A 19,503-nucleotide genomic window follows, 5' to 3' on the forward strand; every position below is an offset into this window, starting at 1 on the left:
AAAACTTAGCAGCTTTGCCTCTGACTGTTACAAAGCACTGACACTGGAGACTCCTTCCATAAATGTTTATTACACATCTCCTTCATGATAAAAATTCACCATATCAACAGTTACACACGTTTATTTATCCATTTATGTGGAGCGTCTACTGTACCAGTCCCTGTGAATGAGCTGTTACCATAGAAACGATAACGTATTAGAACAAGCGCATTAATATTAATTAATAGTGTGCAGCTGCATTAACATCAGAGCAGCTGTTCTAGAAAATTAATCAACACCTTCTGACCAATCAGGATCCAGAATTCAACAGAGCTGTGGTGCACATTTATTGATTTGTTTGTTCTGTCGTTCTCCAGGGATAAATTCACATATTTACAATATAATTTTTTGTGAATCCATTTATTTCTGTAAAGCTGCTTTGTGACAATGTCCACTGTTAAAAGCGCTATACAAATAAAATTGAAAAATAATGATAATATAAAAATTCAGAAGTATGCAGAAGGACTGAAAAAAAGCTTAAAGAATTCTTGAAAAAAGAAATTATGAGATAAAAAGCGTTATGAGCATATATACCATTGTTAATATGATATACTGTATATATATATATGTATTCAGTGTACACAGATTCTTTCGAGAAACAGAGAAGTAGTTAATTAAATGTTGAATGTGTGTTTAGCTGTTAGAGTAAGCAGTGTGATGTGTAGTAAGTGCTAGAGTGTGATTGTTTTCCATCTTTTCCAAGTAACAGTGTTTTAAGTAGTTAACAAGAATAATTTCTTATTTAGAATTATCCTCAGTTGTCTGGTTGGCTTTTCTCAGAGTACGCTGGAGGACTTTCCACAGGTGCACTAGCCATGGCGACAGCATTCAGTGTACTGACCCCCTGTAAAAAAAAAAAAATTAAAAAAAGAAGAACACAGTGTATTTAGTCTCAGCTACGGTTAGTAATGGCCTAAAGAGTAAATGATAAAATGCGAAGAGGAAGAATTGTGAGTATTGGTCATACAGTATATAGTTAAATATAATATGATTTCCAGATTTACATTATATACATAGATGTTTGGATTTTATTAAAAAAAATATATATTTATAATATATTTATATATATATTTTTTTTTTTTGCCCAGATTCTTCACTTTGTCTTCCCCCATGGAGAGGATAGTAGAACCCCTTTAAATAGCTAGAACCTTTCTTGCCATGTAGGTGTACTGAAGCTCATTTTTTATCACCACAACTGACAACTTTATCATCGTGGTCACGAACTAACTAACTCATTTGTAATTTGTTCATAGGACCATTTTAAGAAATGTGATGTTGATGAAAAGCTAGTTGGAAAAACATTCATTTTCTACGTATCATTACTCATTTCCTACCTATCACTCCTGAGTTTGTGTAAATTTACGTAAAAGGAGATTCACTAATGTGAACCTTGATCGGCTTCAAATCATATAAATGTTGATGCTGAGTTAGTGCAATTATATGTACCGAGTATGCTGTCAAGTGTGTGACAAATGTGTGTTTATGGTAGCGATCAGCTGCAATGGCTGAGCTGCATTACTGGAAGATTTAGTGCACACTTAGGAGATATTCTTTCAGCTCTCTGTGAGCTTTGCCTTTTTTGTGGGCGTGGCTAAATGTGAATGTGCTAGGAACGCACTTGGTAATTTATAGCTGAACGACATTCATCAATATACGCACATGAGCAGCAAGAAAATCAGCTAAACTTTACTTTTATAAATTTCCCAAGAATTTTTTTCTCAGTTTGTGTAAAAACATTTATATAATTTAAAGGTTTTATAAATGAGTGCTGATATATCAGTACTTCTATTCCTCGTTGAAGATGGGCTTTTCAATCAAACATGAACGCTGAGACTTTATTCAATCTAAAACCCAAAAAATTTAAAAGTTTCTGTGTAAACGTGACTTCAAACTCTTCAGTGATGTGGAGCTTCATAACAATGTCCTGCAGGTTTCTCTTACCGGTTGAGCATGATGAGCTGGAAAGGAATTGACCACAGGAATACATCCCTCAGTGTTCGGAACCACGTTGATGACATTCAGCTATACAAAACATACACAGAGCTTCATAGTTACACAATAAGAATATATGCACATGTTTACAATAGCTACAACACTCCAAATTGTTCACTACAGTTACAATACTCTAAATTGTTCTTGATACTAGCTAAATATAAAGGTAGTATTAGTTAATGTCACATCAGCAATGGTTGCGGTTATGAACTTCAACTCCTAGAATTCCTCCCAACCTCACAATATAGCCAAACCAGACTCTATTTCCCATCAGCCACAGCCATTTCCTCATTCAGGGTCACCGCACTTCTAATGCTGCCTTCATGACAACTGGAAACTCAGAATTTTACAATTGGCCTAGAGTATTCATGCAAACTCAGCGGTCTGAAGTCGGAAATAAAATGAATATTCGCTGAACGCCGCCTACATAAGTGGATGTGATAATTCACAGTTAATAACACCGATCATTGTGTGAAAGAGCATTTTGATCAAAGAACTTGCAGAAAGTGAATTAACATTTCAGTGATTAAAGTATCAGCCTGGATTTGACAATTTCAAAAGTAAACAGAAACGCAAAAGACTGCTTACAATCATTAAATCACACTGTTATTTCTTGTTCTTATTTTTCACCTTGAATGCCGCCCTGCTGAAGTGACGTCACGGAATCGCAATTTCGAGAAGACGAAGCTCTTGAACAACTTCACAAGATAACTTGATGAGAACTTTCTTCCTGTAATGTATGGGGCTTTGAATCTACTCCCGAATTTACTGCTTTGTGACAGTATCTTTTGTTTATATAGATAAAGTTGAACTGATTTGAAGTGATTATCTGTGGTGCTGGGTGTAACATGTTTCTGGAATGAAAGTAGTGCTTCACTGAACAGCTGACCTGTATTTCATGTAAGACGTGACTGATTGTTAAGACAGCAGAATTAGCTTGAATTAAGAACAGACAGCAGCAGGGCAAATAATGCATTCTGATCAACGTGCGATCTCCTCAGAATAAAGTGTAACCTCGATATTGCATCTTTTACATAAAAAAAAAAAAAAAAACTTACAGTAGGTTCATTGGTGCAGGTGGCTTTGCAGGTGAAGGCTGAAATTGCGATAGAGATGGCGAACTGAAGCACAGAGAAAACCAGCAGAATGCCAGTGATTCCGTCGGTATGGCTCTGAAATAAATATCCACCATCACTAAACTACACATGTCAAAAAGTCCTGCCACTTACAGTAACTTCTTTTGTTTGTTTATTTGTTTTTAATTCTATTTTTGTACTAAAATATTCAGAAAATATATTTTCACCATTTTTTTTTTTGCTTTATTATGCTACAAATTTTTTGTATTCTTTTTTATTGTATTGTTTCTATTTTTATTTTTATTTGGCTATTTTTAACCTTATACAACTCATGGTAGAATAACAATAATAAATAAATTAATCATACCTGGCTGCATCCATAATTGCTGTCATAGGAGTAGCAGGAGCGACGCCAAGGCCAAATCACTAAATCCAGGGAAAGCATAATGATGGCGATTCCTGCAGCTATCGTGCTAAAAATATTCACCACCATAGCACCCGTCACCTGAGAGAAAAACAGCAAATAAAAAAAATAATAAACTGACATCAGAACCAAACCAGCTCTCGATCAGAATCCAGAAAAATTCTAGAAATAAAATTCTTATTGAAGCTACAATAGCAAACTTTTAACATAAAGGTTCATCATTTTTTCTCAGCGGTGAGCTTGTACACGCTTCAATCTGTTAGCACATTTTCACTGTCAATAGTAAACAAATTTAGTTTTTTTTTATTTTTGGTTGATTTGATTTTTTTTTTTTAAGACTAGAAAAGTAACCATAAAGTAATTTTAGCTATGTATTTTACGGTTAAACAAAAAAGTGGCTTCATGGAAAATTAAATTATTGTTATTATTATTATATACAGGACTTTTGTCTGAAGTGTCCTATTCTCTCTCTCTCTCTCTCTCTCGCTCAGTGTGTGTATATATATACATATGAATATATATGAATAGTCCGCTGTAGAGCAAAGATGCCTTAAAAATAATGAAATTAATTGTTTCTACATTAAAAAAAATACTGTAAAGAGCAGCAAACAGTAATTATATATTTGGTGTGATGATCCTTTGCTTTTAAAAATAAAATAGTAGTCTCAGGTAAATGTGTGCAGTTTTATAAGGAAATGAGCTGTAAGTGTTACTGAGTATCTTGCAGAAGCAGCCACAGTTCTTCTGGGGACTTTGACTGTCCACTCGCTTCTAATTTTTTTTTTGGCGAATGCCAGCAGCCTTCATTATGTTTTTTTTGTATCTGAAAAGTGGTCTCATGTAATATGCTGCCTTTTTTACTGACATACAAACATTTTTCTGTGACATTTAATTTTTGTACTGACTCGACAATGTAGAAATCATAAAATAACATTCTATAACAAAGTTTGTAAAAAAAACTAAATTAGGGCACCTAAGACTTTTGCACAGTACTGTACTGCATATATTTCTTACAGTTATTTCACACTGAGTGTATATAAATCACAAAATGTGTATGAAATCTACTAAGCGAGAGTATTCAGGTTCATTTTCATGCTTATCATCCAAACGTTAACTGATCAAAACTTACTTATGTTTTCTTCCAAAAATTCCAATATTACATATGCTAATGAAATTCATTTGTTTTCCTACATGGATATTATACATTTTCTGTCTTGGAATTTTGGTTTCATTTCATTATTTACTGCAACAATGTTTCAGCATTTTTTCATCTTCAATTTCTGTGACTTCTATTTTGTGATATTGAAGAACTAGTGGAGGTAGATGGACGTAGGAAACATGTCCATGTCTATTAAAGTAGCATCCATACTCTTCATTTCAAAGTGGTTTGTTTAAACATGACTACAGGTAACGTTTCAAAATAGTAGCACATGAAATCTGGCTTCACAGTTAATGTAATAGCAAGATTAATTAGTAAAGTAAATGAATAAAAGAAAAGAGGAGATTCAAAGTGTAAGTGAAATTCTGTCATAAAATAAAAAAAAAATTATATATCTTATCTCATAAGACCAACAGAAATGATGGATGAGGTGCAACGTGTGTGTGTTTCCTTGCTAAAGGAGTTGGGTGAGTTGTCGATGTTTACGTACCACACAGGTATTGAGCTTGTTGCTCGCTGAAACAGCCAGAGAACCAGCGCTGATGTGCTGCGAGTGCAGAATTTTTTTTTTTATGAAACTGACATTGAGTAATGTAATTACATGTATATATATATATATATATATATATATATATATATATATATATATATATATATATATATATATATATATTTAAGTCAATAAAATTGAAGAACACTTACTAACAGCGAGCCCCAGAATGCGACTCCAGAGTACACGTTCAATGTCTGAGGGTAGACCGCCATCACGATACCAAACAATATCATCAACACACCAATCATTATTTGGACAGTCTGTGGTTAAAAAAAAAAAAAAAACACAAATGAACTTTTTAAAAATCTTTTTTAATAAATACTATTTTGTATATACTATATATTTGCAACCTATACTCATGTTTATGGAACGTATTTGTAGCAGGGAACAAATAAATGTTTACACTCATTTACCTCAATAAGCCAAAACTTTATCACCAGTCATTTACATTTACATTTATGGATAAGACGCCTTATCCCGAGCGACTTAAACAAGAGCTTCTTGTTTAATCTCTATCTCTATCAATAAATACATTCTGATACTGGTTCACTAGGTCACAAACTAAGAATACCATCAGTCCAAAAACTCTGTTGAGGAGGTAATATAGTAACAAGTGCTCAGACAATACAAAGCTTTTTTTCAAGTACTAATTTAAGTACTTTAGGAAGCGATAAGTCTTTAGATGTCATTTGAAGACTGCCAGTGACTCAGCTGTTCAGACATGTAGGGAAAGTTCTTTCCACCACCTTGGTGCCAGAACAGATGCATGCCTTCCTTGTACCCTGACAGATGGTGGGACCAGTCGAGCAGTGCTAGAGGATCGGAGGGAGCGCGGTGCCATGAAGGATGTGATAAGTGCTTTGAAATAAGTGGGTGCTGGTCCGTTTTTGGCTTTGTAGGCAAGCACTAGTGTTTTAAATCTGATGCGCGCAGCTACAGGAAGCCAGTGGAGGGAGCATAGCAATGGGGTGGTGTGGGAGAACTTAGGAAGGTTGAAAACCAGTCGTGCAGCTGCATTCTGGATCAGTTGCAGAGGGCAAATGACACTCAGAAGCAGACCTGCCAGGAGTCAGTTGCAGTAGTCCAGGCAAGAGGCAAGAGGAAGGCAAGAGGACTTGTCAGAGTTGTGGTTGAAGTCTCCCAGGACAGTAAGAGGGGTGCTGTCAGTAGAGAAAAGACTGAGGAGCATGTCCATTTCTTCAAGGAAGACGTCTAGGGGACTAGGGGGGGCGGTAGATGACAAAAATGAGAAGGTTGATTGGGGAGGTAACTGTAACTACATGGAGCTCAAAGGATGAGATGTTTGAAATGAGACAGGGAGAGAGGTGTGATGCACCATCTCTGAGACAACAGCAGACCTGTACCACCACCCCTGCCAGCTTCTTGTGGAATGTGAGAGAAAGCATAAGCAGAGGATAAGACAACTGGTGTAGCTGAGTTCTGTGGAGAGATCCAGGTCTCAATTAGTGCCAGAAATTCAAGAGAGTAATGGGAAGCTAAACCTGAGATGAAATCAGCTTTCTTTACAGCAGACTGGCAGTTTCAGAGCCCACCTACCACCACTGTTTGAGACTGAGACAGCAGAGGCGGGTAGATGAGGTTACTGGTAGTTCGGCCTCTGGTTTGTGGATTAGAGCTTCTGAGTCTGTGAGAGGTGACAACAGAGATGAGTTTGAGGCACATGTCTGGACTCTAGTCAGGGGTGGGGTTGGTGAAAATAGGGCTGAGAGGGGACTGGTAGCACTTAACTGAGCAAGAAGACATAAACACTACTGTAGTGGACAACCTTCAGTATATCTTAGTAAGCCCTGCCCACAATTCACACCTTAAGGGAGACTGAAACTACTCTTGATTAGCCACCTGAGAGAACTAATTAGCATAGACTAACAGACACTTCCAAGCAACACAACAGAATCAACAATAATATGCAATACAACAATTCTAGTGACAAGAAGAAGTCACAGATGACATGAGTAACATGGATTGTCTCGTAACAACGGCTCATGTCAGCATGTGGGATATATAGACAGTGAGTGAACAGTCAGTTCTTGTAGTCGATGTTATGGATGTGGGACAGGGTGTTGACTGCCTCAACCCGCGAGGGTAATGAAGGCTATCCTGTCTTTTAATGATGATTAGGAGAAATGTGTCACAACACACTGCTGTGTATGGGCCTGGGTAGCTGCAGGATCAGTCACAGTGCCCATGCTGAACCCTGTATACTGTGAAAGCGCCTCCAATGGGTACGCAAGTGTCAGAACTGGACCTTCCAAGCAATGGAAGAAGGTAACCCGGTTCATTGAGTCTTGTTTTTTTTTAACATCACGTGGATGGCCGGGTACGTGTGTGTTGTTTACCTGGGGAACAGATAGCACCAGGATGCAGTGTGGAAAGAAGACAAGTCAGCAGAGGGAGTGCGATGCTCTGGGAAATGTTCTGCTGGGAAATCCTGCAGTCCAGCATTCGCATGGACGTCAATCTGACACGTGCTACCTAACTGAACATGCTGCAGACCAGGTACACCCCTTCATGGTAATGGTATTACCTACAGGATTATGCACCCTGCTACACTGCACACATTGTTTGGGAATGGTTTGAGGAACATGATTAAGGTGTTCGAGGTGTTTTCCTGGCCTCCAAGCTTCCCAGATCTCAATCCAATCGAGCTGCAGAGGCTCTGTGTCTCAGCTTACAGGACTTAAAGGCTCTGCTGCTTACGTCTTGGTGCCAGACACCACAGCAGACAATGTCCATGTCTCTATGAATCAGAGCTGATATGGCAGCATGCAGATGACCAACAGCATATTACGCAGGTGATCACAATGTTGTAGCTCATTGGTGTATATTTTATTCAAGTTTTAAATAAGCAGTAATTAAGTAGTCTTAGAAAAAGTTTAGAAAAATATTATATTGTTTAATTTTACATTAATATTCTTTAATTTAAAAATGTAATAAAATGTTAATGTATTCATTTCATTTAATTTTTAAAATATTTTAAATTATTGTTCATTATTATTAAGTATGGTGTAATTATATTATAATAATTATTGCTTTGTCTCATTTCAGGTTACACTGGCTTTATTTTATTTTATAGTACTTAGTTATACTTTCATGTTTGTTTCTTTATATATTAATATGTATTATTTCATTATTCCATATTAACCATATTATTATTTGTACTTATTTGTATATTCGTTTGAGGGGTTTATTTTCTCAGTGATGTAATTGTGTAACTTACTCCCAGGGCTTTGGGTTCTCCTTTCAGGAATTTCCGCAGTGGGCTGAGTGTCTGAGAGGAATTTTGTTCCGCTGTAGTCGCGGCTGTTGATGAGGGAATAACTTGAGTGACGATGGTGTAGCCACTTCCCACATTAGTGAGTGGTATAGGAGCGTTGGCCATCTTTAAAGCATGTGTGGGTTTTTAATCTGTGAACAAGAAACAACCTTCACTATCAGGATGATGGCATAATTTGAGAAATAAGAGGACAAAAATGATGACATCACTAAAATATTATTTCTAGGTTTTGCCCAGGTTTTTAAATCTGCTCCAAGATTGCTAACTCTGTTTTTGACAGTTTAAAGAGAAAATCATATTGTGTTGGTTGACCCTCTGTGGTTTAGCTAACCTGAAGTAAAATGTCTGCCTTTGTGTGTGGAAATGGTGAAATGGTCGTGACATAGGTTTGCTGATATTCATGTCTGGAGATTAGTCTGAGCCGGGAAGCTATGGAAGCTTAATGCTGTTAAATTTTGAAGATGCTGTGCAGAGAGGGACACTGCAATTCTAATTATATTTCTTATTTTGTTAGAAAATGTTTCCCTTAAACACCTAAGAGCGGACACTCAATTTGATTGCATTATGAAGGAAAAAACAGTACTGACGAAGGTAAACAGTGCTAACAGAAACTCGGTAACCTCACCACTTATAAATAGACAAGCGTGGGAAGGTTTGCCTGTTTTCAGGCCAATAGGCAAAACTTTTTTTTAACCATTATAGCGTGACATTACATTAATTTCATAAGTTAAAAACACTGACTTTTTATAATTGAGTTCATTTAACAGAAAAAACTTTTTGACTTTTACTGGAATACTTTTTTTTTTGCTGGCTACTTCCGCTTTTGATACATTATTTATACTTTCACTTCAGTATCATTTCTCAGTATTCTGTCCATCCCTGAAAATAACCATTTTATTTACACTGAACTTGACATTTGAGGTAAATCTACAAAGCAAAATGGTACACAAGTCAAAATACTTGCAAGGCAAAACCACGAAAAGGAAGCCATTTTAAAGCATTTTCACTCCTTAAACACTCCTTAAAGCAAACACTGATCCTGTTACATGTCCGTTAAAATAATAGAAAGCATTTAGTTCAATAAAGTCAAAAAGGCTTATTTTACCTCCTGTCCTTTTAACAGTGCAGTCTTTTCCTCTTTCTGTGTGTGTGTGTGTGTGTGTGTGTGTGTATTTCTCTCTCGCTCTATTAAACGCTTTTGGTTCTTCAGTGTGCCGTTATCTGCAGCTCATCCTTTTCTTCGGAAGGGATGTTTACGGTTCCAGTGACGCAGATTTCCTGCCTCGAGTTCAAGCCAACATACAAGACAGGAATGAAAAAAAAACCTCCCACAAAGCTGTTGTGCAACCTGATGTGATGTCTGAACATAACACAGAGCTCCAGAGCTCCAGATCCTGCTGTTGTTTTTTTTCTTCCACCTCACAGAGTGGAAGTATTCCCAGCAGGACAGAACAAATACAATCAGCACTGCCTAGCAACATGACCTGGAGTAACCTTTAAACAGCCACAGCAACAGGGCAATGACAGCAACTATAAATATAGCTGCAAGCAGCAATTCGTGGGCCCAAGCACCAAGTGTTTGTGGATGTTATTATGTGACCTGGCCCTATTGGTTAACACACAGGCACGCACACACACACACACACCGCAACTTTCCTCATTTTTCCTCCGTAAACCCCTGGTGAGGCGATGTGGGTGCACACGCACGCTATTAGCATACTGGACTTTCACACACACAAACATATCCACTCCCTTTCCTCCCCTGACATTAATTCACGCTGCGCATGACAACACAAACACACATACATATATTTGAGTTAATGGTTTATGGTGTTTTGCTTTCTTTTTCTTTGTTTCATGTCTTAAATACACACCGGTGGTTTGTGCTTGTTATTGTCTGCGTAGTGGGTTCTTCATGTGGTGTTTCCCCCATAGGCCGGCCAAACCTGGGCGCCACCCGGTGGCCTGGCTATATACTGCCAGAATTGGCGCGAAGCAACCGGAAACAGACTAGTCCACTGTGTGTCCCATAGGACAATCGTGAAATGTTTTTATGTTTACATTATATCTTTATTGGCTATTATTGTGTATAATGTTTTATTATATAGTGCAAAGATATATAAACATTATGTAGTAGATGATATCCTAAATAGGTATGTATGATATGGGTGTATTATTGTAAAATATGTGCCTATTTACCCTGTACCTTCCTTGCTAGTTGGTTTAATCCAAAGAGGGGCGGGGCTTAGAGTTTAAAAGCAATATTTGTTGGAGTTTAAATTATTGTATATAGAGTTAAAGTATTTTTGTTTGTCTGTTTGTTTGTTTGTTTGTTTGTTTGTAACTTTGTATATAGCTTTGGCTTTTTTTTTCCCCTACTGGATCACCTCTCGAGCACTGTAAATAAATCATCACCTTGCACTATAACATCTTGACGAGTATTGCCATCATTCTTCCCCTTTTCCCCTGGGGTGGGGTTTTTTCTGGAGTCTGTGAAACCACTGCCTCGCATTTGGTGTCAGAAGTGGGATGGCTACTCGCAAGACAGTGACGAGAGGTAGGAGGCCGAGGGCAGGGCTTTGCTCCCAGACCAAGGCTATGTCTGTTTTTATTGTCAACAACCAGGCCACAAAGCGACAGTGTGTCCAGTTTGTAAATCCAAACTAACTGGATTTTGCTATGCTCCAAGAGAGGAGGACATTGATGTGGACAATGCACATAAGACACAATATGTAAATATGTGACTGTAAATGGACAATGTTTAAATGCTCTGTTGGACACTGGTAGCTCTGTATCATTACTTAAAAGAAGTCATATGCCACATGTTCCATTTGTTAAGCTGGTTGCTGTACAATGTGTTCATGGTGATGTAAAGCAGTACCCTCAGACAGATGTTAATGTATGTGTACAAGATCAGACTTATATGTTGAATGTGGCTATTGTGGATGATTTACCTGCTAACATGATTTTGGGGAGAGATTTGCAAGTGCTTACGGAACTGTTACAATCGGCGAAAGACTGTGTAACTACTTCTGCCAAGGTCAACGTTGCTTGTCCTATTGTAACACAGGCCCAGGTTAAAGCAGGTCTGCAGCCATTGCCAGACTTCCACCATAGTCTGTTACAAGGCGGGACTAAAGGCCCCAGAAAGACATGTCGTCAACGACAACTAGAGAAAAGTCTTGGTGCCCCGGCTCCTAAGATCCAAACTGAGGGTCTTGAAGTTCATGGCTGGAAGGTCCCAGAGAATATTGCAGAATTACAGAGAGCTGATGTATCCTTAAAACTACTATTTGATAAAGCGTTTAAGGGAAACCAAGCTGACTTGTGTGGGGAAAAGTATGTAGTTATTGATGATGTATATGCAAACCCCTGAATTCACCTGTTTGGTTGTACCTACATGTTGCCGTCCCATTGTTTTACTCCTAGCACACAGTATTCCCTGGGCAGGTCATATGGCACTTCATAAAACATATGCTCGCATAAGCTCACGATTTATTTGGCCCTCAATGTACACTGATGTTCAGAATTACTGCACCACATGCCCCACATGCCAGAAAACCAGTGCTGTGTGTTGACAGGATAGGGCACCCTTATGTTCTCTACCTGTGATATCTGTCCCTTTCCAGCGTATCGCCATGGACATTGTGGGACCCCTGGAGAAGAGCAGTGCCGGGCATCAATACATCCTGGTCATCAGCGAATATGCAACAAGGTATCCTGAGGCGTTTCCTCTTCAGTCCATTACTACACCCAAGATTATCAATGCTCTCGTCCAGCTGTTCTCTAGGGTGGGGATACCAGAGGAAATCCTCACAGACCAGGGGACTAACTTCAGGTCACACCTGATGAAGCTTTTACATTGGCAGCTAGGAATTACTGCAATCAAGACCAGCCCTTATCACCCACAAACTGACGGACTAGTGGAAAGGTTTAATCAAACACTAAAGAACATGCTTTGCAAGTTTGTGTCTGATACTGGAAGGGACTGGGACAAGTGGCTGCCATTTTTGCTGTTCGCCTACAAGGAGGTACCCCAAGCATCGATGGGCTTTTCCCCATTTGAGCTTCTGTATGGATGGCAGGTCTAGACCTGCTAGACCTCCTGCGGAAGAGCTGGGAGGCCACGGCCTCAGATAAGGCAACAAAGACAGAGAAAGTCATTGTCCAGTACTTCTTGGAGATGAGAGACCACCTCGAGAGGTACCAGGAGAATCTTTGGCAGGCACAAAAGACCGAGTATGACCAACCTGCCTGATCCCGAGAAATGCAACCCAGACAGAAGGTATTATTACTGCTCCCAACATCAACGAACAAGCTGTTAATGAAGTGGCAGGGGCCATACCGTGTTGTTCGCAAGACTGGGCCAGTTACATATGAAAGTCATCATCCAGACAAAGGCAAGGCATCACAAATCTACCACATTAATCTGCTCAAAGAGTGGAAAGAGCCACCCAGCAAACAAAAGACATCACTGATGGTCTGTAAAGTCAATGAGAATGAAGATGAGGACAACCTAGAATTACAACCAAAAGGGCCAACACAGCCATCACTAGTGTCAATCTGCATCACTTGGAGGAATTCAAACAGGCTGAGCTGCAAGATCTTCTAAACCAGTACCCCATGTTGTTCCGTCAGAGGCCTGGGCAGACTAACCTGGTACATCACAGAATTCAGCTCCTTGATGCAACAACTCATCGATAGCAGCCGTATAGAATACCTGAGAGACTGCTGGTGCCTCTAAAAGCAGAGATTGAGACAATGCTGGAGTTGAGAGTTATAGAACCCTCTGACAGTGAATGGAGTAGCCCAATCGTGATAGTCCCAAAGAGACGCTGTGTATCTGACTTCAGAAAGCTGAATGCTCAGTCTCGATTCGACGCATACCCAATGCCACGTATTGATGACCTTTTAGAAAGGATTGGCCAAGCTAAGTACATCACCACCTTGGACCTTTGCAAAGGATACTGGCAAGTACCCCTAGAGGAGGTGTCCAAACCGTACACTGCATTCAAGACTCCACTGTGGCTATACCAGTTCACTGTTTTGCCTTTTGGGCTGCATGGAGCACCGGCAACCAAGTCCTCAGAGGCTGTGAAGAGTGGGCTGCTGCATACCTGGATGATGTTGTCATCCACAGTGCAAGCTGGGAAGACCATTTGAAACACCTAAAAGTAACCCTGCAAAAGATCAAACAAGCTGGCCTAACCTTAAATGTGGCAAAATGTGAATGGGCGAAGTTGGAGACAAATTACCTTGGGTATCGCCTGGGGAACGGAGAGCTGGAACCTCAATTGGATAAAGTAGAGGCAGTTCGACACACCCCAAGACCAACAACAAAGAAGGGGGTTCGCTTGTTCCTGGGACTGGTCGGGTGGTATAGGTGTTTCGTCCCCAACTTCTCTACAACTGCTGTCCCATTGACCAACTTGCTTTGCAAAATGGTGAGAAACCCAATTAGCTGGACTGAGGAGTGTGAAGTGGCTTTCAACACCCTGAAGGAGTTGATGTGTTCTGGCCCGGTCCTCAGAAGTCCAGACTTCACCAAGAGGTTCATTGTCCAGGTGGATGCTTTGGCTGTGGGAATTGGGGCAGTCTTGACCCAGGAAGATGCAGGAGAAGAGAGACCTATTGCATTCCTGAGCAGGAAACTGCTACCAAGAGAAACCCAGTATTCCACAATAGAGAAAGAATACCTGGCAATCAAGTGGGCACTGGAGAGCCTCAGATATTACCTGCTAGGAAGGGAGTTCATCCTGGAAACCGATCACCGAGCCCTGATGTGGATCCATACCATGAAGGATCACAACTCTCGGGTGACCAGATGGTACCTCTCCCTACAGCCTTACAAATTTAAAATCAGACATCGGCCTGGTCCCCAAAACAAGATAGCTTACTACCTGTTTCGGTACCCGATCAGTTTGCGGCCTGGAGAGGGGGGAGGTGATATGAGGAAGTGACCTGGCCCTATTGGTTAACACACACATGCGCGCACCCACACACACACACACACACACTGTAACTTTGTATATAGCTTTGGCTTTTTTTCCCCTACTGGATCATCTCTCGAGCACTGTAAATAAATCATCACCTTGCACTATATCATCTTGGTGAGTATAGGCATCATTCTTCCCCTTTTCCCCTGAGGTGGGTTTTTTTCTGGAGTCTGTGAAACCACTGCCTCACATACAACATACATGTGAACTTTGGGCCATGTTCAGTGGAATTTTGCCACCCTTCCTGATTGCATGATGTGCTATGTTAATTAATTAATCGCAACACTGTCTAAGTTATATAAAATTCCTTCAGAGTTAGCATCATGGCTATCTTGACATCAAGCTGATCAAATTTGTTATAACTCTGATAAATCTTCTAGGAGGAGAATTAAAACAAAATTGGTTTATAAGCCTCACTTCCTGATGGCAGTTGGAGACGCTATGACAATGAATCACTATTGGTATGTGTATGTGATTGTGCCCCATCATTAAACATCAATGTGAGCTTTGAGCAACATAGCATGATGTACAGTCAGGTCCATAAATATTGGGACATCTACACAATTCTAACATTTTTGGCTATATACACCACCACAATGGATTTCAAATGAAACGAACAAGATGTGCTTTAACTGCAGACTGTCAGCTTTAATTTGAGGGTATTTACATCCAAATCAGGCGAACGTAGGAATTACAACAGTTTGCATATGTGCCTCCCACTTGTTAAGGGACCAAAAGTAATGGGACAGAATAATAATCATAAATCAAACTTTCACTTTTTAATACTTGGTTGCAAATCCTTTGCAGTCAATTACAGCCCGAAGTCTGGAACGCATAGACATCACCAGACGCTGGGTTTCATCCCTGGTGATGCTCTGCCAGGCCTCTACTGCAACTGTCTTCAGTTCCTGCTTGTTCTTGGGGCATTTTCCCTTCAGTTTTGTCTACAGCAAATGAAATGCATGCTCAATCGGATTCAGGTCAGGTGATTGACTTGGCCATTGCATAACAGTCCACTTCTTTCCCTTCAAAAACTCTTTGGTTGCTTTAGCAGTATGCTTTGGGTCATTGTCCATCTGCACTGTGAAGCGCCGTCCAATGATTTCTGAAGCATTTGGCTGAATATGAGCAGATAATATTGCCCGAAACACTTCAGAATTCATCCTGTTGCTTTTGTCAGCAGTCACCTCATCAATAAATACAAGAGAACCAGTTCCATTGGCAGCCATACATGCCCACGCCATGACACTACCACAACCATGCTTGACTGATGAGGTGGTATGCTTAGGATCATGAGCAGTTCCGTTCCTTCTCCATACTCTTCTCTTCCCATCACTCTGGTACAAGTTGATCTTGGTCTCATCTGTCCATAGGATGTTGTTCCAGAACTGTGAAGGCTTTTTTAGATGTCGTTTGGCAAACTCTAATCTGGCCTTCCTGTTTTTGAGGCTCACCAATGGTTTACATCTTGTGGTGAACCCTCTGTATTCACTCTGGTGGAGTTCTCTCTTGATTGTTGACTTTGACACACATACACCTACCTCCTGGAGAGTGTTCTTGATCTGGCCAACTGTTGTGAAGGGTGTTTTCTTCACCAGGGAAAGAATTCTTCGGTCATCCACCACAGTTGTTTTCCATGGTCTTCCGGGTCTTTTGGTGTTTCTGAGCTCACCGGTGCGTTCCTTCTTTTTAAGAATGTTCCAAACAGTTGTTTTGGCCACGCCTAATGTTTTTGCTATCTCTCTGATGGGTTTGTTTTGTTTTTTCAGCCTAATGATGGCTTGCTTCACTGATAGTGACAGCTCTTTGGATCTCATCTTGAGAGTTGACAGCAACAGATTCCAAATGCAAATAGCACACTTGAAATGAACTCTGGACCTTTTATCTGCTCATTGTAATTGGGATAATGAGGGAATAACACACACCTGGCCATGGAACAGCTGAGAAGCCAATTGTCCCATTACTTTTGGTCCCTTAACAAGTGGGAGGCACATATGCAAACTGTTGTAATTCCTACACCGTTCACCTGATTTGGATGTAAATACCCTCAAAATAAAGCTGACAGTCTGCAGTTAAAGCACATCTTGTTCGTTTCATTTGAAATCCATTGTGGTGGTGTATAGAGCCAAAAATGTTAGAAATGTTTCGATGTCCCAATATTTATGGACCTGACTGTACATTGGAATTATGCCACACCACAAGTTTAAGCGGCATAACATTTTAATTGATTGCCTTGCCGTGGCAACACAGTTTATGATATCAAAAAGTACTTTGCTAGTTATCATCATGGACCTCTTGACATCATGCTGACCAAATTTAGTTTGAATTTGATGAATCTCCTAGGAGGAGTAATTAAATGTTTGATACCTGTCAAAAAGCACAAAATCAAAAATGGCTGACTTCCTGTTGGGTGGAGTAATAGTAATAATAATCCTAACAGATACTCTTTGCTCCCTTGTTACATGCCCGAAGAACAAGAAGAAGAAGAAGAAAAAGAAGAATCTATTCTATTCTACTGTTGTTAATAATTTGTTATTATTAAAAACATAAATAGTAATAATGAAAGCAGTTTTTTTTTAGTTTTTTTGTAGTTATTATTATTGTCAAAATTATTGTTGTTGTTTGTTCACACATATAGTAAGGGTACAGCCTAACACATATTGGTTTTTGTGAAATAATTTAACAAATATTTATGTTAGAATAATCATGTTTTCATAATACAATGTATACATTTCTGCTACAAATGGACACTTTGTTTCTAGTACCTACCATTCATGTACAGTTCCACTGAAATTGATAGGATATGCAGTGTTACAACTTACCCCATTGATGGGGTTCATTGAAAAGCCTGATAAATTTGTGCCAACAAAGTTAATTCACTAGAATTCTATGTTGTATAAAACAACTATATTTTCTAGCCAACTGACCCATCACGTAATATAAAGATGGATTCTGTAATTTACACAGATAGCTCATTTGTGGTGAAGAACTGAGTCATATGCCCTGAAAACACTCTTTGACATGGATGTCTTAAGATTACAGGTGGATTGTTCTGAAACTCTGAAACCTGTTTGCAACCGTTGCTTGTAAATTTGGTAATGTGGTCAGAAGTACATGCTCATGCTGCTTTACCTTGTGTAATAACAGAAAAAGTCCACGTTACTTTTTGCCCTGTGTTAAGTTGTTCCCTGCGCTCCCCAATATTGTATACACATAGTGTTTAAAAAATTAAGAACATTTAAAACCTACATATTTATATAGCAGAGTAGTACCCAAAGTGCTGATAAACATCCTGTTTCCTTACATCCTATGCTGCAATTTTCATTTCCTGTAACTCACTGAACACATGGCGTCATCATGGGATTTTGGTCTTTACACACTGATAGATTTTTCTGGGTTCACTTACAATCAAGAAGAAGTCTGTGTTCGCGCTGTTGCCACAACTCCTGTACTGGCCGGGGGAAAGGGTGCAAAAGAAACACACGATGTCGGTGTCTGAGTAGCAAAGCTCTTCAAAATTTACTGAGGCAGACAGGAAGTATTTATAGTTATCTATATGCAATATCTGCAGAAACAAAAGCCTCATACAAAGGCATCAGCAGAGAACAGAAGTGACAGTTGACGGTTGTTTATTAGAGCAAAACAGAAGAAGAACGAAAGATATAACGAGGTCAGCACAGAGCGTGCCAACATATATTCATAATATTTCACACATCAAATCATACATTAGAGGGATAACGGGATGCCATTATCTGTATTTGTTTAGTGCTCTGATGATCTGTTTTCAACAACAAATAACAATATGCAAACCATAACTTCCACTCCTGAACCAGACACCCTGTGGAACTTTCTGGAAAGCTCTCTATCTTCTGTCTAACGTGACTGAGTAAGCAAGCTAAATGTATTTCAAAAGAATGATGTCTTTCACAAATAAATAAACAAACTGTTATTTAGGCTATTGTTGAAAACAATAGCCATCTCATAATATTTTATCAGATTCTCTTTGGTTTTTAGGTTTTTTTTAGAGTCCAGAAAGATCAGAATAGTTCGCTGGACACACGATCAGAATCTATTCTAAAGCTGGGATGCACTTACAGAACTGCTGCGAATCAAAATGGGCTCCTTTAAGCTGCACTTCGTTATAATGCCTGAATAATTTTCTTTTAATAAGAATGGAAAAACATGAAGAACATGTGCAATGACCATATAAGTTTTACAACTATTTTAAAATTAATTAAATAATTATTTTTTTGGAGAGCCAGCAGAGAAAGGTAGCTCTGTGCACAGCATGCGGTCAGCGGCTTATGATATGGAAGCATATTTCTTTTGTTTGTACAGAAATATGGTACAAATGGCAGTGTTTAGGTCGGGTTAAAATGCAACAGCACATCTTCCATTAATATCATGTTAATGAACCTGGTATTTGTTCTGCAACCTGGTGTGAAATAATTTTCTGATTTTCTTCTGAGCAAAATTTTCTTCTTCTTCTCCACTACACTGAAGAAGGAAACTTATAAAACCATCACCCTCCCCCACCTTGGTCAATCTGATCACCTATCCCTGCTGCTACTCCCGAAGTATACCCCCATCATGAAACCATCACTGAGAAAAAAATAAAAACATCACTGAGAACTGTGAAAGTGTGGCTAGAGAGGAAACTCCTCATTACAACATCAGTTCCAGCACACAGACTGGAGCGCATCTGCTGCTCTCGCCACACAGGACTCCCATACGGACATCTACACTAACGTTGTTCTTCACTGTACTAACAGATGTGTTGATTCAGTCACTGAATTTAAGACAGTTAAAATCTATCCCAATCAAAAGCGTTGAATGAATAAAGATGTCCGTTTTCTGGTGAAGGCACGAGATGCTGCTTTCAGGTCTGGAGACTGGGAAGCTTACAGTGCATCCAGGGCCATTTACACACATAGCTCATTTGTTGTGAAAAACTGAGTCATATGCCCTG

General features: G+C 39.3%; 1 protein-coding gene across 1 annotated transcript; it reads right to left on the reverse strand.

Annotated features, from left to right (window-relative positions):
* Window positions 1–48: 48 nt before the first annotated feature.
* On the reverse strand, window positions 49–17,962 carry LOC113523707 (membrane-spanning 4-domains subfamily A member 4A). Its single transcript, XM_053232035.1, is given in 9 exon segments — window positions 49–813; window positions 815–883; window positions 1,981–2,061; window positions 3,090–3,203; window positions 3,475–3,612; window positions 5,181–5,237; window positions 5,393–5,503; window positions 8,482–8,669; window positions 17,941–17,962. Coding segments are annotated over 8 exon segments (768 nt in total). The 5' UTR covers window positions 8,644–8,669; window positions 17,941–17,962; the 3' UTR covers window positions 49–777.
* Between the last annotated feature and the right edge of the window lie 1,541 nt (window positions 17,963–19,503).

This window comes from Pangasianodon hypophthalmus, chromosome 2 (assembly GCF_027358585.1).
Source record: "Pangasianodon hypophthalmus isolate fPanHyp1 chromosome 2, fPanHyp1.pri, whole genome shotgun sequence".
NCBI classification, from domain to species: domain Eukaryota; kingdom Metazoa; phylum Chordata; class Actinopteri; order Siluriformes; family Pangasiidae; genus Pangasianodon; species Pangasianodon hypophthalmus.